This window comes from Lissotriton vulgaris, chromosome 2_1 (assembly GCF_964263255.1).
Source record: "Lissotriton vulgaris chromosome 2_1, aLisVul1.2, whole genome shotgun sequence".
NCBI classification, from domain to species: domain Eukaryota; kingdom Metazoa; phylum Chordata; class Amphibia; order Caudata; family Salamandridae; genus Lissotriton; species Lissotriton vulgaris.
The window spans coordinates 1,398,791,121-1,398,818,507 of record NC_141687.1 but is presented as its reverse complement, the minus strand read 5'-3'; the positions used below and the strand labels follow the sequence as shown (position 1 = coordinate 1,398,818,507).

Here is a 27,387-nt window from a genome sequence, read left to right as displayed (position 1 = left end):
TTGTCCTGTCACGTTCCACATACAGGTCAGATGCGCGAGGAGAGAGCAGAACGCCAGAGAGCAGCACACCAGAAAACTCCAGATCGCCATCACACTATCTGCAAGCAGCGGCAAGCTTCTCCGCAACACGCCTCCCCCAACGCCAAACGCTGAGCACCCGCCAAGGAGGAGACAAGGAGACCGGGGGAGTGCGGTGAGATCTGCAGGGCTACCAAGGCAGTACCCTACGGAAACAGCTGTTGTCCCGTCTGAGGCTCCGGCTCTGGCAGCAGCACAGCTCTGGCTGTGAGCTGCGGGCCGCGGGCTGAGGGCTGCGGGCGAGTTCTGCGTCTGAGCTCAGGGGTGTGCTCGGTTGAGAGCCGCTGTGGTACGGGTGAAGCTGGTCAGCTGGCTGCCACAGACGCGGCTGGCAAGAGGTGCTGCGGTATTTGGCACGCGAATCGGCCTCCGCTCCCTGGGTCTTGCGCTCAAGCTGCTGGCGGGTCTGTCGGTGGTGAGGTTGGGGCCGTTTAGACCCTCCCAGTCACCCAGGGCTTCGAGGTGGGGCGCCCTCAGGTTTGCAGCTCACCGACTGACATCCCGCTTGCCTGATCATCGTTGCCGCCCAGTCCGTGGCTGAGGCTGCTCGCAGGGACTTTCTGCCTGTCCACCTCCTGCAGAGACTCGGTGGTGCTGCCACCTACGGGGGTGACACGCGGAAAAGTGTGCATAAAGGGGCTAAGGAGGGATCATAAGAGAGTGGACATCTACCTGGGCGGTCAGGACTGGCCGCGGGCCCGGTGAGGTGCGGCACCTGGCAATTTTTTACCCACATCGCTGTCAGCAACTTTGACAAATCCGTTCTTGGGCTGTTGCAGGCCTATCTTCTGGTGGATTGTGGTCCCTGTAGTTCTTTCCCCATTACTCTTGGGCCGCCATTATTCCTGGAGGGGACCAGGGAGTGTGCAAGCTCTGCCTCCAACAAGCTGCAATATCCGCGGGATCGCTATGGAGACTTCCAAGCCGCTTAGGAAATTACCTTGGAGAAAGGGCACTGTTCTACGTGCCGTTTCCCCCGGGGCCGCCCAGCAGCAGCAGTTGCCTCCACCCCAGGACAAAACGCCTCACTCAGGTGGCCCATTCATGCAACCTCGGATTTGTGACTTTTTCGGCAACACTGCTCTTCAAATAGGCTCTCCTCCCAACTCAACATCACAGCATGACGTGGACATAAACGCAGATATCCTGGTTCACGATTTACCATTCCTCTTCCAGCCCTGTTCACTTTAAAAGCTCACTTTCGGAAAATCCTCACCCATCCTCGCCCAAAGCCCTTGTCTCACATGAGACCCACGAGTTGCGTACGTTTTTCCAGGACGACGCCATCACGATCCAGGACAGCTCCATTGCTTCACTAAGTGCCTTCTCTACTGGCCTGAGGAATCTATCTGAACCAGTCTCGGGCTCAGACTCTACAAACACCACTGTAATAAATACTATGGCCAAGTTACAAGTCCAAGCCCAAGTCTACGGCAGCGTGCTGTCTACACCTTTAAAAGATTCTGACAATTGCAAAGTGGTAGACTTAACACCGAAGCCCTCACCACAACGCAGCCCAGGCTCAGGTGTTCTCCAAATCAGTCAGAAGGGCCCTCTATCTTTAAAAGAGAGCCTAAAGTATGAAAGTCCCCTGTCATCTAATCGATTCCTGGCTTCTTTAGAAGACTGAATCGAAGAATCCCTTGCTCACACACCGGGACTCAGTTCACATTCCAACTCTTCTAGTATTGTGCAAGAGGATCAAGAGCCACCTGTGTTTGCTTCCCAGGGATCTATAAATTCTATCTCGGTCTCGCTGACATCCCTTCATGTAAAGCAAGACTCAATCGCCACAGCCATGCTATGGCAATCTCAGAAAATTGAACTGCAGATTGACCTAATTCAAACTTTGGCTTCAGCACTATCTGACCTGGTCTCCAGGCTAAGCTTTCTTGAAAGATCTGCATGGCCGCTGGATAACTTGAATTTCTGTTCCTGCTCTCCACTAATTAATAAACTCTCATCTCTCCCAGAAATCCTGGGAGCACTCTTGGATAGTGTGAAGAGTAACATCAATGGAAACGGGACAGTGAAACTCACTCAAGAGCCTCAAATTTCATTCTCCTCTGAGGAGCCCTTACACACTGTTACACTGGCCGGCTTACCATCCGGGGGAAAAAATTATCTCCCCGTCTTTTGAACCAGATCCTAATAGCTCGGCTTGTTTGTCATTGGGGACCAGCCCAGGAAACCCCAAAGTGGGCCCAGAACGCACCGACATCAGCTTAACGCCGACGCAACTAGCAATCCTGCGGCCCAACCCCACCAACACAGCCCACAAAAACATGATCCACACGTCCTCCAATCTCCCGATGAAACCTCCGTTGTCAAGGAGGGAGAGAAAGAAATTGAAAAAACAATCCAAAAAACAACGCTTAGCGAAAAGGAGAGTGGGGCTTGATGGGTCAGCGGCTCTTAGTACGCCAGCTATCAAACCTAGGGACCTCCCTTATTTTCCCATTTTCAATCTGGCTTCAAAACCCAAAACGAAAACTACAGGGACAAGCATGATTCAAGTGGGCAACAAGGATACCACAGATAAACCGGGGCTATTGACACTGGGAGCGCCCGTGGGAACAACCCTGGTTTTAGGAGTCACCGAACTACACTCCACAACGGCAACGTATGGATCTCTGCCAAATAAAACTAAAGGAATAGCCACCTATGACCTAGGCCTTGGCAACCAGAACAATGCTGCACAGCCCTCAGCAGCAATGCCAGACGCACGGAACAGCCCAATCAAAGGCCAGGGAATGGCAAAAGTATTGAAAGGAGACTTCCAAATTGCAACAGAGGGTGTAGCGACTGGCTGTTATGCGTGCTATCTGCCAGAGGTTCCAACCAAAGCCTGCGGGGACTCTTCTATACAAATGCAGAGGCTTTCTCAGCCCCAATTTATATATGTCCCGGGAGTGAAAAGTCAACAAGGGGGAACAATCATTCATCTGACGCACGACCCCAACAATTGAATGCGCTCGCATCTTCAAGCGAACCAGCCAGGAGTCAGAACCTTCAAAGTCCGGAAAATGATGCTGAACTTGATTTTTTTCCCTCACTACGTTCATAAGGGCCCACACAACATCCTCAATAGAAACAACGTCCCAGCGCTGTCCGGGGTCAATTCTTCGGACCTTACATCGGTCCAGTTTTCCTCAATACCAGGCAAAGGGGGTTCAGAGGCCACCATAACAACGTGGTCCCGGGAATCTATAAGGGATGTAATCCTTGGGGAAGCAAGCCTATTTGAAAACTGGGGCATAGAAATGTTGGTGCCTATACAACCAAAATATCCCCACGTTCTCCTTCCGGTGGCCCCTGCAAGGCAGCAGATTAGCGTTCTGAAGGGGTCCCGGGGTGCAACTCATGTCTGGCTCCCAGAAGCGATGAAAGTGGATAATTTCATAAACATCTCATGTAACAAAAACCATCGCCTGGTAAGCTGCAAACCGAGCCGCCCTGTCCTCCACGCTACTGATAGCCGCTAAGGGCATCCTCATCCAGAGCCTGCAATTGGACGTGCCCAGCAGCGCTCCTCCTAACGGGGAAGCCAACTGGTCTGATTCTAACCTGACTATCACGTCCTGGAATGTGGCTGGGCTAAAGTCAACGATTGCCTCTAAATCAGCCGTGGAATATCTGAACAAAAGTGACATCATTTGTCTTCAGGAGACTTGGTCTCTAGCTCCAACGCCTCTCTTTGGCTATTATGAACTTTTTCAACCAGCTACTCAGGCCAACTCCCATGGAAGACCTTCCGGGGGCCTCTCTAATTTCATCAAGCATAGGTGTAAGATAGCGGCTACCCGCATCCTTCGGAACCTAATGACAGGACAGACTGTATTAATTACCGGCCTTTTATCTTCAGGCAGGGCCTTCTCCATACTCCTAATCAACTGCTACCATAATACAGCGAAAACCACAAAAGCAACTGCAACAGATCTACTGATTAAACATCTGGAAGATCTTCTATTGGAATTTGCATCCACAGAGGTATTGCTATTAGGGGATTTCAACATCAAAGATCTGGTAACCAACGCCCGTCCAGCCATCAAAACCAAAGAGCAAGAAGCCATGATTACATTTCTAATTAATTACAATCTACACTTCGCAAAGCAAATTATATTGGAACAGAACCCTGCGGCTCATTTTCTACCAATATTTAAGAACATCTCGACTATTGATTATATTTTCCTATCACCGTTTCTGGGAAATAAATTAATCCGGATGGAAATTCCCCATCGTCACGAGAGCGATCATAACCCGTTATGGCTAGTGCCAACCGCCGCTGAAATAACTGTGGTGGGGCACTCAACGCAGGTCGAACTCCACACATTAGTCAGAAGAATCAAATGGGACACATCGGGTTCTGCCAAGGAGGGTACTTGGCTTACGGGAGAAATTCCCAATTTTTTTTTTTTTTTATATCTTTTTATTAAGCAACATTCAGTCAGACGTATAATAATACATAATTGTCAAATATATTTAAAATATTTCAAACATATTAAGACTCAGAAAAGAATAGTCAAGCATATTAATAACTAGGTCAGCTGTATAGAGGGGATAATAGAAAATATGAAAAAGGATAAAAGAAGAGAAGAGAAAAAAGATGAAATGCAAAACTCAGTATATCCAACATTATATACTTCAATATATTAATTAACCAGTAATTTAAGCAGTATAATCTTATCAAATCAGGATGTAGCAGTTAAGGCAGGCGGCTTCACATTAGAGTACCAATTAGAAATTGGGGCCCAAATCTGATTTCCAAGAAGTCTAGTTTTTTTACCCCTAGTGCCATAAATTGAAATCTCCTGTTTATATGTGGCCAGGAAGCGGCCAAGCCACATCTGAAATGTAGGTGGCTCCAGGTCCTTCCACCGAGCAGCAAGGATGATACGTAAAATTGCGGTTGCTAAAAACATGGACCTTTGCTCCGCAATGCTATGACCCAAAGAATCCTCTTGTCCCATCACATAAAGGGTTACTGAGTCTCTTATATTCCGTCCAAAAACCTGGGCCCAGAATTTCCTTATCGGTTTTAATAGGTCTAATTTGGGGCATTCGGCGAACATATGGATTAAGTTCGCTTGAGGTTGTTTACATCTTGGGCAGTTGTCATCAGCCCGCAAGCCCCATGAGTACAATTTTGCTGGTGTATAATATAGGTCATATATAACTATAATATTGAGCTTTAAGGTTGGAGGCAATAAACCATTTTGATGATAGGGCCAAAGAGAGATCAATGTCTACATTTGGATTAGACAACCTTAGAACCCAAGCTTGCTCTACCCGCTCCAAATCATCCTTGACATTTTCCATCAACAATTGATATAGGCTACCTATACTGGTAGATCGTTTCCCAATGACTGAAAAAAAGTGAATGTGATTTAATTCTATTCTGGGAACACAGTTACGAATATATATAAATATTTGAAAGTATTTAAGAAAATCCGTAGCAGGAATAGAATATTTCTGTTGAAGCCAGTCAAAGGTGGTATTACTTTCTGGGTTTAAAAAATCTGCAACTGTCTTAATGCCTAAATGTTCCCACCTCCGAGAGGTGCTATCATTAAGGCAGTCCGGAAGGATCGAGCTATTCCACAAGGGAGTGTATTTTGTGAATTGCGGAATATGTAGTTGTTTAGATATAAATTTCCAAACCTTCCACGCATCAGTAAGGACTTTTAACTTAATTTTTTTAAAGTAGGATGGTTCAACCTGCCTCAAGAATAGCCCCTGACATTTGGTCCCCAGGTTAAGCTCATAGATAGAAGGGATATAATGTTCTCTACTAATTGGAGTAGATGAATTTAACAGAGGGCCCATGTGTTGGATAAGTGTTTCCCATAAATATAGAGTTAAATTAGGGACAGCTAACCCCCCCTACCTAAAGGTAAAGTTAGATATGGTAGGGCTCTTCTAATCTTCCCAAAACTCCAGATAAACTTAGACATGGAGGAGTCAAGAGTCTTAATATAACTACCTCCAGCCAATAGTGGAAATAGATAGAGTATTTTTGGGAAGATATTCATTTTTAAGTAGTTAGCCCTTCCAATAATAGACAGATGTAAATTGTCCACTCTTCTAAGGTCTTCTTTTATCTTGTTGATCAAGGGGGTATAATTAAGATGGGTAATTTCACTCACGTCAGAGGATATGCAAACCCCTAAATATGTTGCCTGTTTAACTTTATAGGGGCTTTCAAATATTGTGTTATTTGTACATAGGACCATTGTTTTATCCCTGTTAAGGGAATAACCTGAGTAAATACCAAAAGTATGAGTAATTAATTCAATTTCGCTAATTGTCTCAATTGGGTTTGTTGTTAATACGGCCACGTCATCGGCATAAGCCAACATTTTTGTCGGGAACCGATCCACCGTAACAGGTTGAATAAGCGGTGAGGAAAGAAATTTTAAAATAAGGGGATTGATATAAAGGGCAAATAATATTGGAGAACAGGGGCAGCCCTGTCTTGTGCCTTGTTGTATCTCAATAAACTCCGACTCAGAACCACAGATGTTAAGTTTTGCCTTTGGACCTACATATAGGGCCTTTACAGCATTGATAAATTTATACCAGAAATTATTCAGTTCCAATATGTTCCACAAAAATTGCCAGGAAACACGGTCGAATGCCTTCTCTGCATCGAGAAGGATCATCGACATCCTACCCCCCGTGGCGCCCATGATGCCAAATAGGGCAATGGCTCTGCGGGTATGATCTGTGGTGCCCTTCCCCGGAATAAAGCCATGCTGCCACGGAGAGACAAGACCTTCAACGACCCGGCTCAACCGGTTGGCTAAGACCTTGGCATATAGTTTTGAGTCAGAGTTTATAAGAGATATGGGCCTGTATGAAGATGGAAAATGGGAGGGGGGGGGGGGGGGTTGCCTTTTTTAGCAAAGATCGCTATATTAGTATATTTCCAAGATTCCGGCGGTATTGTATTATATTGGACCCCTAAAAAAAGATCCAATAAATAGGGAAGTATTTGTTTGCCCATTATTTTGTAAAGGTCCAAGGGAATTTTATCAGGACCTGCAGCTTTACCATTTGCGAGCTCAGCTAATGCAAGTTCCAGTTCTGTAATTGAGATTTCCCTTTCCAGTTCTTCTTTAATTGATTCATCAATCAGTGGATTGGGACCTATCTCTGACAACCAGTTGTTAAGAAAAGTTTTTAAATCTCTGCTGGAGTATTGATCTTCATTTTGATATAGCTTTTGATAGTACTTCCAGAAAGCCCCTACTATGTCCTGTGTGGACGTATATTGGTAACCCTCGTACTCAATCATTTTTATGTTATTATAAGATTGTTTTTGACGTGTACGTAGGGCTAGCTGCCTACCAACATTTTCCCCAGATTCATATAAACTTCTTTTGTTTGATTCATAAGTTTCTGCGGCTTTCCTAATTAATGAGCTGTTGATTTCGGTTTTCAATACTAATATTTTATGAAGAGTGTCATTAGCTAGATCTCCTTTATGGATCTGGGTGGCATGATAAGCCTCAAGATTAGATAGCTCACGCTTAAGCCCCAGGTTGTTGTTATCCTCTATCTTTTTACTTTTGGCAACAAATGAAATAGTTTCTCCCCTTAGTGCTGCTTTAAAACAATCCCAGACGATCAATCTGGGTGCACTATATCGATTACAATCCAAGAACCCCTGGGCCCAGGATGTTATATGGGTTATATATTCCAAATTGACAAGTAACTTTCTGTCAAAAGACCATTGTGATTTAGGTCTATTAAAACTGGGTAGATCTAAAATAAGAGTAAGTGCGTTATGATCCGATATTGTTTTTGGGGATTTAATTATATCTAATAATTCCAGGTCCATCAAGGAGGTCATAATGTAGTCAATTTGAGCGTATTTATTATGCGGGTATGAAAAAAAAGTAAAACCGGAATCATGATGTTCCTTCAAATCCCAGACATCCCGCAAATTGTGGTTATCCATTAATTGGCGTATGGCCCTATACACCTTAGGCTTACGACCATTATAGTTCAGAGGCAATCGATTAAGTAAAAAAGTCCCTAATGAGATGTTCAAGTCTCCACAGAGAATAAGAGGAGAGGGCCAGGAGGCTAGTTCTAAGTCTAGATCCCTGAACGTTGAAGGGTCATCTAAATTTGATCCGTAAAGTGCACAGATCGTGGGACCCAATTCTAGCTGTACTATAGCCCATCTTCCATATTTATCAGCTAACTTACGTCTAGGATTGCCAAGTATAGGTTTGGCCAAAATTGCAACCCCCCCTGATTTTAGATGTTTGGGAGGTGGCTACGATCACATTATAACCTGGGATCTTGAACAGTTCTTTATCGGGAACTGCAATATGCGTTTCCTGTAGGCAAAGTATATCAACAGGATCTTGTTGTAATAGTTGATATAATTGTGCCCTTTTATTTCTGTCATTAAGACCTGCTATATTCCAATTACAGAGTTTTAGTCTCCCCATTTAAGATGATAAGTGCTAGACTTGGTCATAACGATTCAGAAAAGGGGGTGGTGATGAGTGTCTGAATTAAGCAGACCACTCTTACCCAGTCCAAAGATCAGGGCTTGATCCATCACCGTTTTTCAGCTCACTGCACCATCCCAGCTCAGAACTTGGCTATATGCAAATTAGTCTGACCCTGGCCCAGTGCATCATGGGAACAGGGCAGACCAAACTACCAAGCCAATTCTTATACTGGGAAGGAAACAAGCTACCGGGGACTGGTTTCTGGCATTTCAGCCGTCTTCGGCCTGGCTTGCTTGAATCCTGATGGCGCAATGAGCTAGGGACTCACATCTGAGTATACCCTTCCACGCTTATGGTGGACAAAAATGATTAATAGACTTGGTCATAACACCACAGTAAGATATGTATATACATACTTTGAGCCACAGGTTCTTAATCTGGTTTATCCTTTTTATCTTTTTTACCCTCAATTGATCCTGTATTCTAGAAAGAAAGATTGCTTGACATTGTCTTATTTGTCTGAAGTTGCTTATTTTTTTGGTTTTTTCCTTGCCCCCGCCCCAACCCTCCACCCCCCTCCCCCCACTCACCAACCTACGAGGCGTTTAGACTCTAATAGAGTCTATAGTGATGGTGAGTCGTTCCCTGACCAGTACCATAATAGCAAAACATGTTATACAAAAACCAATAGATTTGGAAAAAATGCAAGTAACGTGCCCAAATAATGTCTCAAAAAAAAAAATAGAGAAATAAAGAGAGATACGAGTCTATTATGTCCATTAGGAAGTAAGGTGATTAGTTTAACGTCTGCAGTCCTATGACATAGCTCACAAAAAGTATATTTGCATATACAGCTAATATGAACGAGATGTCTAACTACTACATTATAATGGTCTATAAGCTTATGTCAGACTGTCTAGGAACTCTTTGGCTTTTATCTCTGAGGTGAAAAATGTAACCTGGCCTTTATAGATGACTTTCAGTTTAGCAGGGTTGTTAAGATACACCTGAGCATTTTTATCCAGAAAAGGTTTAATCATCTGGCGAAGACGCCATCTTCTCTCCACAGTAGTGTGGCAAAAGTCAGGCCTGACAAAGTAGGAGATATTGTTTCTGGTGCGCCGAGCTTCGGGTTTCGCTTTATCGGCGATGGCCTGAAGGAGAAGAAAGTTTCCAAAGTAAACCAATACTGCACGGGGATACTTCCCTTGTAATGAGGATGCCTTCAAGGTAGATGGAACTCTGTGGACTCGTTGCACTTCCTTGTCCCAATTCCAGGAGGCAAGCTCCGGGAAAGTATCTTTAAATAATTGAATGATGAAGGAACGTATATCCTCTCCCTCGCTTTTTTCAGGAATTCCAAGGACGCGGAGATTGTTGCGTCGAAGACGATTTTCCATGTCCTCCAGCTTCCATCTAACATCCTTTAATTCCTCCTCGTGGGATTCGACTTGCTCCTGAGTGACTGTGGCATCTGCTTCATTGATTACTATGCGATCCTCCATCTCCGTCATCCTTGCATTTGACGCTGCAACAGATTTTGATAGTTTGCGCACTACACCTTGTACCTTATGTAACGCTAATTGTGCCCTTCGACCATCCCTTGAGGTTTGTTGCCGGTGGGAAGCGATTGCCTGTAGGACTGTATCCATCACTGTAGTCAATGTAGCGTTTTGTTGATCTACAGATATAGATGGCTCCGGTTGAGATGTAGAGTTATGCTCCTGAGAATTAAGAGCTGGCGCTGTTGGAGAATAGTCCCACTGTAAATCTGATGCATCATGGTGGGTCCTTTTCTTCCTCCGTACGGTCCTCTTACCTCCCCTAGAGTCATTTCGGGCTGGGTCGTGGTCACTCTCTGTCGCACTAGTTTCATAGCCGGTACCAGTGCCAGTATTGACCTCCGATTCCAGGTCTGATTCATGTGACCATCTGAGATCGTCGGCTCCTTCAGATATGGAATAAAAGTCTGAGGGATCTCTATCTGTATCCAATGAGTCGGATACAGTGTAGTCCTTACATTCCTTACGTGGTTTTGATATCTTCCCCTTAGGTTCTTTATTTTCTGCATTTTGCGACTGAGATTTGGCTAGATTTCCAGTGTTAACCTCAGTTTCAATTTCCGGTTCGTGTTCAGGCTCAGGCTCATTAGTCAAAGTCAGAGTATTTATTAGGGATGGTAATGCATTGATATCTTCAGGAGCCGGGTTCTGAGCAGATATAGGGCTGGAAATAGCATCCACAGGGGTAGTTATAGGGGCAGAGGTGGCACAGCGAGATGTGTGTAGATCAGTATCTTCAAAGGTCATATGGAGCTGTTTATCTGTAATCTGTGGTTGATTAGGGAGGTTTGCCATTAAGATATTCAATTGTTTATTTACGGGCACAGTATTCGTCTTCCTTGACCTCTCCCCCTCCCGGCTAGGCTCGAGAGCACAACCTCTTGATATTCCCCCCGTCTCACCTATAGTCTCAAGTACAATGCTACCACAGATCTACATTACCGGTGGGATAATGCTATCATCAAATTCCAAGACCTCTTAACGGGTCCCGAGGCTCAACATAGACCCCACGGGCTACATCCGAAGTGGACCTTCGACCCAGTGCTAGCCACTCAAAGGAAAGCCCTAAGGAGGGCCGTGCGCCTGCATAAATTGAATGGCACTGCGCACTCCGCCAACAACATGGCCTTACTGCGCAAGGCCTTCAAAAAATCATCCTGGGATGCTAAGAGACTTAAAGAACAGAGTGAGTGGCTAAAAATATTCGCACTGCTAAAAGGCAAAAACCTGTCCCAGTTCTGGAACTATATGAACAAGCTCCCTTCCTCGAATAACAGAGGGAGCGCAGTTCGTGAAGAAGATTGGGCCCTACATGTGACTCAACTATATTGCTGCGACACGGCGGATCCTGTGGTGATCGAACGAAGAGACCATGTCGATTCCACCCAGACAGAAATCCATGAGCTGACCACTGCAGCCGAAGTCTCCAAGGATCTGAAGGCCATGAAAAACGACGGGGCTCCTGGGTCCAATGGCCTTCCAGCAGGGGTATTCAAATGTGCTCTGGAAGAGTGGGCCGAACTTTTGGCCCCGATATATAACAACGTGTTTACGACCTGTCAGCTACCAGATTCATGGCTAGGTTCGATCTTATGCCCCATATTTAAGAAAGGAGACCCCACGCTCCCAGCTATCTATCGACTTATTGCCCTATTAGATCTTGAGGCGAAGACATATGCCCGGTGTCTTCTTAAGTTTTTAGAAAAATGGGTAGCAGAAAACATTCTACCATACTTCCAAACAGGGTTTCGATCTTCGGCCTCCACCATAGATAACATCTCCACCTTGGCCATTCGGAGTCAACAAGCAGCACAAAAAAATCCTCTTCCACTCTACTGCTGCTTTATAGACTACAGCGCAGCCTTTGACAAAGTGTCTCGCAACATTCTATGGAGGAAACTGGATAAATGGGGGATTCCGCAGAGCCTGCTAGGAGCCCTTATCTCCTTGCATAAGAACACTTGGGTGCAAATCAAAACTGACCCAAAGACTGTCTCCAGAAATATTGCAATCGGAGATGGTTTAAAGCAAGGCTGTGTTCTTGCCCCTCTTTTGTTCAATCTACACTGCTGACCTGGGAACATTTCTGGAGAAAAGCAATCTTCTCCAGCCAAAATTGGGCCTTGCTAATAGGAATCTTCATATTCTACAATATGCTGATGATATTGTCATAATGGACCAGGCAAAATCGGGGCTCCAACGAGCGCTAAGCAAGCTCCATACATATAACACCGCCAACGCCTTAAAAATCAATCCGGAAAAGACCAAGGTTCTGATATTCGGCGGCTGTAAGAACAAGAGAAGTCTAAGGTGGCAGATTGGGCCTGCAAAGATCAATTCAATATAAAATATAATTATCTGGGAGTTTAGTTTTGGGGTTCTTCTAGACCATCAGCTCACTTAGCTGCCTTGAAAAAAAGAGCAGGTGCAATAACATACTCCCTGACCAGACTGAACCAGACCCTGAGCAGCCCCTCCACAGAACCCATTTTGAAGGTGATCAACGCTACACTACTCCCTACCTTAAACTATGGGCATCAGGCCATCCCTGGTGCATGCTCTGCTAGTGTTGACCTCGCTCAAGTTTCCACCTATAAAAAAATCTTTCATCTTCCGAAATTCATTCAGAGGTCAAGACTAAGTCTGGAGCTGGGCCTACAAAGACAATCCATCTATTGGGAGGCAGATACTCTGAAATATTTTATAAGGTCATTAAAACCTGCAGATACTACCTTAAAATCCCGGCTAAATGAAACCTTTGCCAGTTCTGGAAATCCATGGAATCGTCAGATTACAAAGGCCATAAAAACGCTAGAGATCGACAACTCACTACTAACTTCAGACACTATTCCATATTCAGTCTGGAATAAAGTTATCAATAAGCAGGTGAAACTAATCTCCCCTTGGATGGACCTCCAGGCTTTAAAAAACACCTATTGTCTTGCTCCCCCTGAATATCTCATACCATCCTGGAGTACCGCAATCTTATTTGCTGGAAAATCTAAATGCAGTGGCTCGGAAGAACATAATGTTCATGCGCTTCCTAGGCCTGTGCTCTACGGCCTTTTACAGATGGGCGCCTTCAAAGGAGGGGGGGGGCCTGCAGACTGTGCACCTACCACACTGAATCATGGTTGCATACTTTGTGCTGTTGCCCTGCCATGGATGCCCCTAGAAGATTACTCTTAAAACCCGTATTTTTAAAATGGGGCATTAGGTCATGCTGGGAGGCAACGGCCCTGTGTTTTACTTCTTCAGACATTCAAGCGCTCGCAAGGATTGGAAAGTTTGTAAGACTCCTGGGCAATCTTTTCTCATTTTCTCACCCTCTTTGGCCCCAGTGCTCGCTGTCCCCCCCCCCCCCCCCCCCCTCAAAAAAAAAATTCATTAGACTTTTTTTGTCCCCTGGTTTAGCACCTCCTGTCTTAATCTATTTTATTTCTGGCCTAGCTCAGTAGTGTGATCACACTGGTAACTATAAGACTGCTTTTATATGCATAGACTTTTTAATCCTGATAGTGCGTTTTTCCAGTTTCGTTTTTTAATATGTTAACTGTGCTAATGCTGATATTTTATAGCAACGGTTTTAATTAACTTTAATTAACTTGAAACTTGAAACATACAGGTCAGTGTAATATTCTAGGAATGCATTGTTAATCTCCTTTTGCCTGTGCACTACCCACTGTGCCTGTTTATTGCCTGCATTATGGGCATGCCCTTCTGTTATGGATGGATTAACTAGGCCAATAACTTCCCAAATTTATCTCCTTTGTTATGGGAACCTGCAATAGATACGGTATAATTGAGACACCCCTGTTTTTCTAAGATTGAAGTGTAGCTCTCTTTCAGCAATTAATCATTGTTTATATAAGTGGTCTCATATTACTTCTTATTCTAGTTTGTGTAAGTATGTGACCATTAGGATCAATTACCTATCTTATGCCTTTCTGAACCTCTATTACTTCCTTAATGCAGTGGCATCTGACTTCCTCCATAAAGGCCTCCTACTCGCCAGGTGGATTGGAAGTGGCGTGCTCGTTCTCCCTAGTGACATATTGTTTCTCTCAGGAAGTCTTTAAATGCTCTATCTTGCAGCATAGATCCCTGCAATCTCCAGGTAGAAAATGTTAGTTTTACGGTTCATATAAATACCCTGCCATTGCTCCTCCCTCATTTCCCACCATACTTCATCGATCGGGAGAGTCTTGTGTCTGTGGACAGGTGTGCTTCTATATTATTCCACTGTATTTAGACCCTTCCTCCAATGGCAGCACGGATTGGCTTAGACTATGGATTTATATTTCTTTTACAAAGCAGGGTCATATTTTCCAAATGGTGGTTGGTTCATGCATGGGTATGGTAGACCGCATTGCTTATATGCATTTAACAGAAAATTCACCAACTGTCTTCATATAGGTATTCTAAATAGTGTTGATCCACTCTTTCCTGTTTTCGCAACCAGAATGTAGGCATGTCTGGGCAAATGATTGTTCTCTAAATCGTGATCGACAATTGTGGCTGTGCATCCAGATCTCAAAAAGAACATACAGACATTGAGTATTTATTGTTCCTTGTAGAAGATGCTGTGGTTCAGCACCAACTTTTAATCAGTTTCTGCGAGTACGTGCAGTTAAGCTTGTTTTAAGTTGTTACTGAATAGCTTTGGCTAGACTTAAATTCTTCTGTGCCACGCATTTATCAAAGAACACAAATTTGGAATTTAGTACATTATCTGTTTTTTATTACAGGCCCCCTCATTGCTACTGCTGTTTTTTCATTAAGAGATTCAGAAGAGGAAGAGCGATGCCCTTTGAACAATCGGCGCCACAAGAGACGGATCAACAATAATTGCTCCACAAGTAAGTTGACCATGTTTTGGTGGAGTGCAAACAACAGTAAAAAGAAAATTATACCCACAAACCAGTGTAAACACCCTCACCCTCAGACACACACATGTACAGACATGCAGATGTGTTTACTCACATTTTCCCTTATTTTTGTTTTAATAATTTTTACTGGCAGTTTTACATTAACCTAGACATTGTACAGGTTACAAATCAGTGTACATCGAGGATAGTGTGGTTACATAATACATCTCAATACAATATCATGAATTGCACCGTTTAGGATTATACAAGGGCACAATAATCAAAACCTCACTGACAATAGTCTGGGTACATTAAGAAATACGCTTGGGTCCAATCAGTGTCAAAAATGGTATAGAATAGGTCTGCTTACAACTGTAGTTAACAACAAAGATCTTGCACTCACTTGATATGGCAGAGGCAGTGGCGCGGTGACTGCTTTCACCAAAGGCGCAACCAGGGTTTCATTTACTAGACCTTGTACACCGGCAGAGCTCTTGCCTCCAATAGATGGATTTGTTGTTATACGGGGTTTGTCCACTGGAAGCATTAAGCAGGTTGGTCTGCCATTTGCAAGCTTTCCCAGAGCTTCTCTAGGAGTGCATCCCAAATATCGGATATGGGATATTTGCGAAGACCTCCTTATTTTCTCGCTAAGCAGTGCTGCACTCTCCACCTGTGCCCAGGCCATCATGGAAAGTGCCCATGCGGAAGAGGTGGGATGTTTGCTGCTTTCCACTTATGGGTGATCATATGCTTACTCAAGATAAAGGCCAGGTATGTTTTTCTTAGTGCGGCGTAAGAGACCCAGTAAACACACTATCCAGGTATATACAATGGTGAGGCCTATGCATCGTGTCAGATGTGTGGTGACATCCAGCCAATATCAGGCAGGATCAAGGCATATGTAGGAGATCCACATCTGGCATAAGACAACTGGGACTGGTGGCATCAGTGCTGTTAAAATGTTGATTATTTTACAGGGAGTTAAATAGGCAAACCAAATTCCAGGAAAGCGGACGCTGGTTCTTTGCCCGCACTCTATAAGAATTCATCACTTGTAGACTCAGAGTTCGTAGAGGGGGAAAGAGGAAGGACTACCTTTCCTGGACCAAATATGATTCACTCTCACCCCTAAACTAGGCCTATCCCAAATCCCCCCCGCATCTACCACAAAAATGGTCTGACTAGCAGCAGGCATTTAAATAGGATGACGGCCTTCCCATGCTTCTCCAAGGGCAAGGGGGTGTGAGGGTGGCTATGAAGACAACAACTCCATCACTAGAAAGGCATCCCAGTATGTCTGGGCCTGGGGGGATCAGTAAGGAAGAGCAAAATAGAGAATGGAATCTACATGGGAACCCAGCAGGGTAACCATCATGAAATATACTTAACTGAAGTACCCAGATTGCCAAAGGATGGTTTCCAAGACTGTGAATCACTTAAAATCAAAGTCATCTATTGGTTTAGGGAAATGCGGCATTGCTACTCCATCATAAGGCATGATATAAAAAAATGTCAAACGAGTCGTGGTCCACTAAAGATGTGGTTAAAGTCTCATTTTTTTCCATGGCCCCTGTTGATGGTTTTATGTCAATTGACTCACGCTCTATTCCTACTGCTAATACCTCGATTATGATCAGATACAGACTTCTGACAGAAAAATGAACTCAATCATTCCTGGGTCTGCACAGTGTGAAGCCTCATAAAAAAATAAGCGGTCTAGATGCACAGGTATGACTGCAGAGAGAAGATTTGCTGCACACTGATGAATGTACGATTCCCACTGGCGCAATCTGAGAAGGGCTAGTGAAGCAAACTGGGGGAGTAACGGAGGCGCCTGCCATTGTGAAGGGGAATAGTATGTACTGGAATGTGGGAGGAAAAGAGGGGGGCTAGTGGTTTCCCAAATGTAGAGGTAGCGGAAACTGCAGAAAGCAATATCCACTGTATTACCTCAAATACTCACCTAAGTCAACTAAGAATTCTGGTTTGGAATGTGGCAAGGACTGAAACTTTTAGATGATCCCAATTGGGGTTCCTTCGTGGACTCACATGATATAATATTCTTTCAAGAAACACGGAGTCTGCATACCCCATATAGGAACAGGTTCTCTACTTATGGCCAAAATGCCATCAGGAAAGAGAGGGGAGGCCATCAAGAGGTCTGACAATTTACGTCAGACATTCTTGGTCTAAAAATAAAATTGCTTCATATCGATTCTCCCTTATTAGCTATAGATATAAATATTTGTGGTGATTTAAAAATCAGGATCTTTGTTTACAACAGAGTTTAATAGGGACTTCAAAGATACTAACACTATTAAACTTTTAGACTATGTGCTACCTGAATCCATTGATGGCGTGGGAGTCCTGTTAGCCGGGGACCTGAAATGTACGTTTGAACGACTAGAGACCTGACCGAGGAATGGGATAAGGTCTAGCTAGTCCCTCCGCTAGATCTCCCCAAAGTTAGGTGGACAAAGAGATGTAGTCACGTGCTGGCCCTCTCGTTACAACACGACTTAAGAGCCACTAACAGGAGAACAATATCAGACCAAAAAGGGGAGCTAACCTATAACAGTCCTGTCCATGCCAGCAGGATTGATTACTGTCTGGTTGCACTTAGTCTATGGCCCCTAGTTCATGATATGGTAGTGGTAAAGCGCTTATATAGCGACCATAACGCACTGACCCTGTCCCTAAAGAATCTGGGAGATAACACTACAGAAATAGGCAGCTGGGGTAAGAAGGTTCTGGGAGTACTTTCTATAACAAATAATCTAAAAACTATTTGATTGGATTGAGTGGAGAAACACCCTGAGGCCCTCTAACCAGTGAAATGCATAGTACACTAGAATGTGGAAGAGCTGTCAAAATGCCCCAAAGATCGGTTAATCAAGGAGCTGCCTACTAGGCATGACACCTCTTTTAGCAGAATTATGGATTTGTTGGCTAAACCATGCAGGGAGCAGTAACTGGAACACAGACAGACCAAGGCAGTATGGTATGACCAGGACTGTAGGAAATCGAAGGTTGACCTTTACAGCAAAATCTAATGCCCACCCAGATCTAGTGATATGCAGAAGAAATTATAAGAAAGCTCTAGAGTGAGCTAGGAAGAGATGGGAAGACTCTCTGGTCCACTCTTCAAAAGACATCCTTAGCTAAGGATTCCAAGTCCTTTTGGAAACAAGCGGGATGTTGGCTTAATGGTAGGGAACCGAAACTGGAGTATACAGTCCAACCTGCAGAATGAGTGACCCACTTTGGTGGTCTTTACACACAAGTTGAAGGGGTGTTGGAGACACCACCTGGAGATCAGGGTATAAACGAAGGACGAAGTTGTGGAGAACCTGGAATTCTCCATGGAAGAAACCCGGGTGGCAATTTGCTCTAGTATTGCAGCTAGAGCCCGATCGAATCCCAAATGATTTGTATTAAGAGGATTTAACTGCCTGGATCCCCTATATTAACATGATTACAAATGCCATCTCAGCAGTTATGGACACTCCTCCCTCATGGAATATAGCGGAGATTGTCCCAGTCTTCAAAAAGGGTAATAGAGCAAGCACGACCAGTTATAGGCCTATAAGCTTATTTGACTTTCTGCAGAAATTTTCTGCAAGCAGGTGTTTCAACGAGTACAGGGATGGATCTCTGGGCACCATATCTTGAGAGACCTAAAAGCAGGCTTTCATGCAAACATTAGTACGTTGAACCAGGTCTTCTGCTTCTTGTGTATCTACTGGAGGGAGGTTAGTATTAGAGGGGGCAAACTATATGTAGCTTTCGTGGACTTGCGTACTGCATTTGATTTGGTACCGCAAGCAAAGCTGTGGAGAGTGTTGGCCGAAATAGGGTTGCCACACAGTTTATTAGACATTTTAATTTGGCTGCACTCCTCAAACATCGCACAAGTTAGGTGGGGGGATAACAACCAGCTCACTGAGCAATTCCCTGTCAAGCGCAAAGTGAGACATGGGTGCGTTCTAGCGCCCACACTATTTTCTATTTTTATAAATGGCATGATTGATTACCTAGACAAGGATGGATGTGACGCCCCAAAGGTGGGGGAGCAAAAAGTACCAGCCCTACTCTTCACAGATGATACTCTATTAATCTCTAAATCCCCCCTTGGTCTTCAAGAATTGCAGAATGATTTTACCAACTTCTATAAGGAGCATGGCCTGGTACTAAATGAGGCAAAAACTAAATGTATGATCTAATCAAAGGGGAACCCTAAGCAACCCAAAAGGTAAAAGTATCTAGGAGATACCCACCCTTGAACAAGTCTTTGCATTTGACTTATCGGGTATTCATCTAACCTCAAACTTAATTTGGGCTCCACCAGTTTAAAAAGCCCTACTATCTATATTTCAACAAACTGCTCATTTAGGCAAAATACACAAAAAAACAGTGTCTAAGCGAGGGCCCCCAGCGTTCGAAATTTTTAACATCAATATAGTGGGAGGAACTCTCTATGGAGCCGAATTGTGGAGCACTGGAAATACAAACTCCCTCACCTAGGTAGAAAATAGTTTTGTTCGATCAATGTTAAACCTCCCTATTAGCACTACTACCCTGGCCCCTATGTTTTAAGATCTGGGTCAAAAAACTCTACTGCAAAAGATGGGTTATAAGCAGTTAATGTTTTGGCAATTGTTTTGTTGTGGATGAAGTTCCTCTTGGTAGCTCTGATCTGGTTGTGCTAGTGTGGTTTTCGGTTGTCTTTGTGTTTCTCCAGGCGTCTGCAGGTGCGTTTGGCTTCTTGGAGAGCGGTGGTGAACCAGGCGGCTTTCCTGGGGTGTTGTCTGTCGGGGTTGCGTAGTGGGGCGAGTGAGCACGTTCAAATCAACAGAAGCATGCCTGGGTCCTGGGACAGTAGAACCAAAAAACAGGCCTGGAGCCTAATTCTAGTCACAGCGGCCTCCATCTTAAAGGAGTTTCAAAGTGACAGGGAAATATTTGAAATAACCCAGGTGTAAGGGAGGCTAGTTACATTGGGTAGTATAGAACCACATAAAAAGGGTGAAAAAGAAAAAGCACATACAATTATTCAGTGGAACAGTAACCCCCGTCCAATCCATATATCAGGGCATCAATTGCAAAGAATAACTAAGTGCCAACAGAGAAATAATTCATAATTTTTTAATACATTTTTTATTAAAATGTTGTTTGAGACATAGTCCAATTCAAAATAGTCTTTTCAAAAAATATTTTCTGGGAATCATGTCCTGCCAGCTCAGATAAGGTTAGTTTATTCTTCTTGACTTGACAGCTCAAGCAGTCTTCATATTCTATGTATCCACCTCACTCTGGTAGCTTAATGACACTGACACTGGTCACAAGCCATTTTATACCATCTTCTGTGTGGTTCAACAATGAAATGTACCAATATATAGTGGCAGTGGGAACCTTGCAGCAGATACGACTATGATGTTGACAAATATGAATTGTAAGTGTTTTGTGTTTGATCAATGTAAAGTTCATCACATGGACATGTGATAGTATAAATCACATAAGAGGTATTGTAGTTTGAGAAACTTCCTAAGGGTATCTTGGTATTTGTGTGCGAGAATGTCTTGGGTTCTATTTGGAACAAACACATACTTCAGTGGCCGCATTTAAAGTGTTGAATTATTGGAGACGCATTCAAGTGTCCAGTGAGAGTTTCTGGTGATTTATTAGGTGTGGTAGAAGCACTGATCAGGTAATGCTTTAGTTTTTTTCCTTTTTTGTAGGGAAACACTGGTGGTTCCAAAGCATGGTTCTTTGCCTGAGACTGCTCTAAGTGATTCAGTTGTACTATCTATTTTTATTTTTTGCATAAATGTCATGTTATTTCTTCCACTTCCTGTGTACGCCTTATTATAATTATGCATGAAAGTAGGTGTTCCTTAATGTTTCTTAGTTGATGTATCATATTTTCTTGAAAAGATATTGATTTTTGTGTAAGTCACTTTATTAGTAAAGCCCAATTATGTCAGATGTCAACACGTCAAGTGTGTGGCTTTCACTGCCGAAACCTGTAAAAGGTGTACCTTTGGGTGATATCTCAGACTTTTCTTGCTTTCCGAACTATGCAGACTCTACATTATTATGTATGTCTGATATATACTAAGATCTATTTTGCCTTTCAAACTGATTAGCCTCTTTGATATTGTTTGTTGTTTCATACTTTGAATGTTTGGTTACTTTCTTGAAGGCAGACCCCACGTTTGTCTGTATATTGATTCATACTTGGATTTCCCTTACTTTTGAACTGAGCAGATTTGTTAGTCCTCCTATTAAACTGTACTTTGGTCCTGGCTAGTTTTGGAGCTCGAGCTTATGTTGATCCTCTTGCAATTTCATATTGTGATGCGTTATTGATGCTCATTTGAATTTTACTTTTTGCCTTCTGTAATGATTGGTACATTTTAATCAATTGTTATGGTTGTGACTTTTTCAGGTTTGTCTTGTGAAGGTTTCTTTTATTTGCACAAGAGACTTACAGGAGCCTGGCATTAAGTCTCAGCCCTATTGATTTATTAAATAAAAGCTTTGACAATACCATTGTGCCCACAGATGTGCTAGTATATAGGACATCCTGGTTTGTGCTGATGGACATACCTTCTTTAGTACACTCCTATGTGCTTAAGAGTTGATTGAGCTATGAGTATTGTATTTATCTATGTAAATGTTTGTATTGCACACAAGAAGTAATATATTGCTATGCCAGCATATCACATTATTAAACCATATTGTTTTTTAATGACAGTTCAACTAAGACATTGAGGTCAGGCTAGTTTCAAACCTATTCAAAAGAATCTCTGACACTGCAGCAGATTTGTGATTGTATATTTTCGGAATACCGCAATTATTTGTAACTTGTTCTGCAGGATACCCTTCTCCTAATGCTTATAATGGTTCCAGTATGCAGGAAGAGGCAGCTGTGACCGTCGAAAGTCATCTGCGGGAAGCTGATGAAATCTGCATTGAGCCCAGCTCAGGTAAATTCCCAGTGACCTGATGTTTTCAACTTTTGGCTGGGTAGTTACTGCTTCTCAGATCATAAATGTTAATTGTAAGGCAGGCATTGACAAAACCAATAGTACCTATAATAATAAAGACACAAAATAAAGCTACATCTCATGAACACACACCCAACCATTTAAACACATGTACGAGACACAAAACTGCCTACCTGCTTGCTTCTGCACATACTGCTCAATAGATACAGGAATCCATGTGCGTACACCAACAAGCATACAAGACACTTCGTCTAAATGACAAGAGCACCTGGAGGACCCAACCCATTGCGTTGTGTTGAACCTGCACCTACCCACACGTACAAGCCTACCAGTATAAAACCCATGTTTGCTATTCACAAAATGAGTTATTACACTTGTAAAAAGATGTGAGGATTTTTTCACATCGTAAAAAGATGTACTCTCATTTGTAATCACCCCAGTATTACGCACATTGCTTGTAGTAAATCTCTAAGGGTTGCAAGTGGGCATTCTATGGTGGGCATTATCTGGAAAGTACAAACCCACAAATTTGAGATTTCTTTTTTCAAAATGTTCCTTATCCCATTTCCATCTTGGAAACGTTTGTAGATTTACCCCTGCAAGGCCAAGAGTAAATAGCTTTCCAGGGTAGAAATAGTCAAGGAACGCCCAAAATTGCTATGGGTTGTTTGACATTAAGTTTTTTTAGCTGTAAAGATATTTCTCAACCATGCACTTGCATATTATGGATGTTAACTGCCTATGCATTGACGTATCTGGTAATTCAAAAAGATCTTCAAGGAGTACTTAATGAAACAGTAGACTGTCACTTTTATAATTGTATGGAAATTTGAAAAAGAAATATGCACCCAAATAAAAAAATAAATCTGCGAGTACAGCTTTACTAAATCCTTTCTATATTGGTTTGCCCTTGAATGGAAAGCGGGAATCATTAGTCGCTTTCTGGTAAACAGTGGATGACAAATAAGATTGTGGATGTGCTGTGTTCCAGAATGTGAGTACAACGATGGCCGGATGGATGGATTAAGGTGTGCTAAAGAAATAAATGTATGGGTAGATGGATGAATGGTAATTGCAGGTGAATGGATTCCTATATAGCTGTGGCTAGATTGAAGAATGAATGTAAATGTTTAGGCAAATGACCGAGGGATAGCTGGTTGGATTGATGGGCAGGTGGATGCTTGTGCTCCGGTGAATGGATAGGTGTAGGTGAATATATCTTTCTCTGCTTGTTTTCACTCTACTTTTGTCTTTCTCGTGTTCAGAAGATATTATTCACTTCCCCTTCATACGTTGCATGGTTTTAAGTGCAGGTATAGCTCTGTGTGAATGGGTTTTCAATGGGTCAGTAGATTATTGTTGGTGGTGCTGGGTTTCCAGGAGGCAACCACGAATGAGAGGATGAATGTGTTTGGTTGGTTGGATTGAATGAGTATTACGCATGGTTGGAAGATCCAGGCATACATGGATGTGGGCATATAGTCGGATACACAGAATGCTTGAGTAGAATGATGGATGAAAGGATTCTTTGATGTAGGAGGATGAATGGACCCATAGGCATAGGTGGGTGAAAGTGGCAGGGAATTGGTGTGTATCACCTCGCCTTTAGACTTTGTGATCACTTTTTTACACTTCTGAATTCTGAGTTAGTCTCACAGGTTCCTCACAATGTTCATTCCTCTTAAGACAGCAGAGAACAGACATGTGCTTCCCCAATGCATGTTTAGCAAACTTAAAACTTTATTTCTGAAAAGGGTTGTTGTTAATAGCGGCTATATTATATGTCGGCATCTGCTGCAATGTGGAAAGCGAAACGACCACTTAAAAACTATGCAGGCACAGTCACTCAAGCAGTTAGATGAATAGATGGATGGATATGTGGGTGGATAAATCAATCGATGCATGAGTGTGGGTAGGTACAACACTGTATGGGTGGATAGATGACTGCACATGGGAGATGGATACATTAATGCCTGGGTATGGGCAGGTATGTTCATCTGGAACATTAAAGACTGTGGTCTGTTGGAAATACTTCTGCACTGATGTTCCACAGACTACATGACTCCGGACCAAGCTTAAACCAACATAAAGATATTGAAAGTCTTTTTTCTACTACGACTTACTCCAGCTGCCTTGAATAGACACTAGGCTTACTACCCCTGACAGGGCTTAACACATGTTGTCTGAACCTCAAGTGTTTAAGTTAGAATTCTTGTATGTTTTCCCAGCAGAGGATATGGTTGTAGTACCAGATGCTTCATTGATGATTAAAGAAGAGGAAGACGCTAATGGCACAGACCATCAGGGCTCTGAGCAAAATGATGACTTAAGTAGACGTGCAGGTGAGTAGATAACACTTACCATTAACTTTGCCTTGAGCTGTGAGTAGGTATGTGCCCTTCAATCTAATTCCAAATAATGAGCCATCATTACCATAATGTACCTCTCATCTGCAAAAATAGTATATGCAGATGCGCAGAGTGTAATATACTGTTTATTGAGCATGACTACGCACCATACGACCTCTAGCAGAATTTCGAAAGGGTCCAATTGTTTCCCACTTCCCTTCCTCAACACTGTTAATGAATATCATATTATTCTTGGTGTATCTGTATACATGTTTCCTGCCATGCTGTTCTTTCGTGTGCATTACTTATAAATACACATTTTTATGCAGACCATTGGGTGTATCTAATTGCACAGTACCATAAAGTGAAGCCGTAAAAATCTGATTGTTGATATTGATTAGAATCATTCATACCACTATTATGGTAATAACATAGAATGTAACCTTTGAACTTTAGTAATAAATATTGTGATCTGCGTATCTTGATGCACATTCTCCAATTAATGTTTCACTAGGCCACGTTTATTTTTACTGGTGTGGCATAAACACGTTTACACTGATATTTTGTGTGTATTACCTACTGGCGATAGCCAGTAGGTATATATAGTTAGGATTTTTTTCCTATGGGATTTTTGAAAATTCTATGTCGAATAACTTTGGCGTTTGAGGACAGAATTGGCTGAAATTTTCAGGAAAATGGAACATTTTGTTTCTGAGCAGCCCCTGAAAATTTGGGGGGGTTTCGTCAAGGGGGGGCCGAGAAAAAAGGGGGGTCCCAAAACGTGTTTTTCCCATGCAATTTTCCATAGGGCGGTTGGCCTCACTTTTAGCCTGAACGGCTGAATGGATTTACACCAAACTTGGCAAAATTGTAGGGACTGGTAGCCCGATGTGCCTTTGCTATGTCTCAAGATATAGGCTCCAGTGGTTTTTACGAAAATTAACTTTGAAAAATATATATTGGGCTACATTGGGCTATATATATGTTGCAGCCCAAATGTAGCCCAATGTAGCCCAATGTAGCCCAATGTAGCCCAAAGATGGCCACCAGAGACAAAAAAAACAAATGTAGCCCAAATATCAGCCAGATGTAGCCCAACTATAGCCCAATGACAGAATGTCCCAGAGTGTTCTAAAGAACAACTAGAGTGCTAACAGTCCTACTTATTACAAAGGTATGGCACACCTGAAGCCATCTTGATTGGAATAAAGTGGTAACTCTTAAAACATTTAATTTAAAAAGGAACAAAATGAAGGGGTTCATTTTGCCATAGAAAGTATGATTAGCGAATATATGACGAAATCCCGCATACCATCAGTCCGCAAAAAAAATCCCGCATGTACTATTAGGCCGCAAATTAAAATAACGAAAACTTTTAGAACGAATATGCCTTTAGCATACACTAAACAACTAAACTACCCTAAACCCTAAAACACTACCCCCAGCATGACCCTACACTACGCAAACACTACAACACTACCCAAAACCCTAAAACACTACACCCCAGCATGACCCTACACTACGCAAACACTACAACACTACCCTAAAACCTAAAACACTACCCCCAGCATGACCCTACACTACACAAACACTACAACACAACCCTAAACCCTAAAACACTACCCCCAGCATGACCCTACACTACGCAAACACTACAACACAACCCTAAACCCTAAAACACTACCCCCAGCATGACCCTACACTACGCAAACACTACAACACTACCCTAAAACCTAAAACACTACCCCCAGCATGACCCTACACTACGCAAACACTACAACACTACCCAAAACCCTAAAACACTACACCCCAGCATGACCCTACACTACGCAAACACTACAACACTACCTTAAACCCTAAAACACTACCCCCAGCATGACCCTACACTACGCAAACACTACAACACTACCCAAAACCCTAAAACACTACACCCCAGCATGACCCTACACTACGCAAACACTGCAACACTACCCTAAACCCTAAAACACTACCCCCAGCATGACCCTACACTACGCAAACACTACAACACTACCCTAAACCCTAAAACACTACCCCCAGCATGACCCTACACTACGCAAACACTACAACACTACCCTAAACCCTAAAACACTACCCCCACCATGACCCTACACTACGCAAACACTACAACACTACCCTAAACCCTAAAACACTACCTCCAGCATGACCCTACACTACGCAAACACTACAACACTACCCAAAACCCTAAAACACTACCCCCAGCATGACCCTACACTACGCAAACACTACAACACTACCCAAAACCCTAAAACACTACCCCCAGCATGACCCTTCACTACGCAAACACTACAACACTACCCAAAACCCTAAAACACTACACCCCAGCATGACCCTACACTACGCAAACACTACAACACTACCCAAAACCCTAAAACACTACACCCCAGCATGACCCTACACTACGCAAACACTACAACACTACCCAAAACCCTAAAACACTACCCCCAGCATGACCCTACACTACGCAAACACTACAACACTACCCAAAACACTAAAACACTACCCCCAGCATGACCCTACACTACGCAAACACTACAACACTACCCTAAACCCTAAAACACTACACCCCAGCATGACCCTACACTACGCAAACACTACAACACTACCCAAAACCCTGAAACACTACCCCCAGCATGACCCTACACTACGCAAACACTACAACACTATCCTAAACCCTAAAACACTACGCCCAGCATGACCCTACACTACGCAAACACTACAACACTACCCTAAACCCTAAAACACTACCCTCAGCATGACCCTACACTACGCAAACACTACACACAACCCTAAACCCTAAAACACTACCCCCAGCATGACCCTACACTAAACAACCACCACAACTCTACACTACACTAACACAACACTACACTACACAACACTACACTACACTACACAATCACTAACCCACGAAAAAATTAACACAAACCCACTTACCTCTCTCGTCATCGTGGTTGTCACAACGCAAATGCATTTACCATACATGCCTTTAAAACGTAATTCTTTGT

At 43.1% G+C, this 27,387-nt stretch overlaps 1 protein-coding gene across 2 annotated transcripts in view; it reads left to right on the top strand.

The window, feature by feature from the left end:
* LOC147732652 (uncharacterized) overlaps positions 1-27,387 on the top strand; it is a 286,393-nt gene that overhangs the window by 114,467 nt on the left and 144,539 nt on the right. The window contains exons 3-5 of one of the 2 annotated variants that reach the window (XM_086957165.1): positions 14,860-14,970; positions 21,861-21,971; positions 24,224-24,334. In XM_086957165.1, coding sequence (XP_086813291.1) covers positions 14,860-14,970; positions 21,861-21,971; positions 24,224-24,334 — 333 coding nt within the window. Of the gene's footprint in view, positions 1-14,859; positions 14,971-21,860; positions 21,972-24,220; positions 24,335-27,387 lie in introns of both variants that reach the window. The other variant, XM_086957164.1, reaches the window with a different exon arrangement.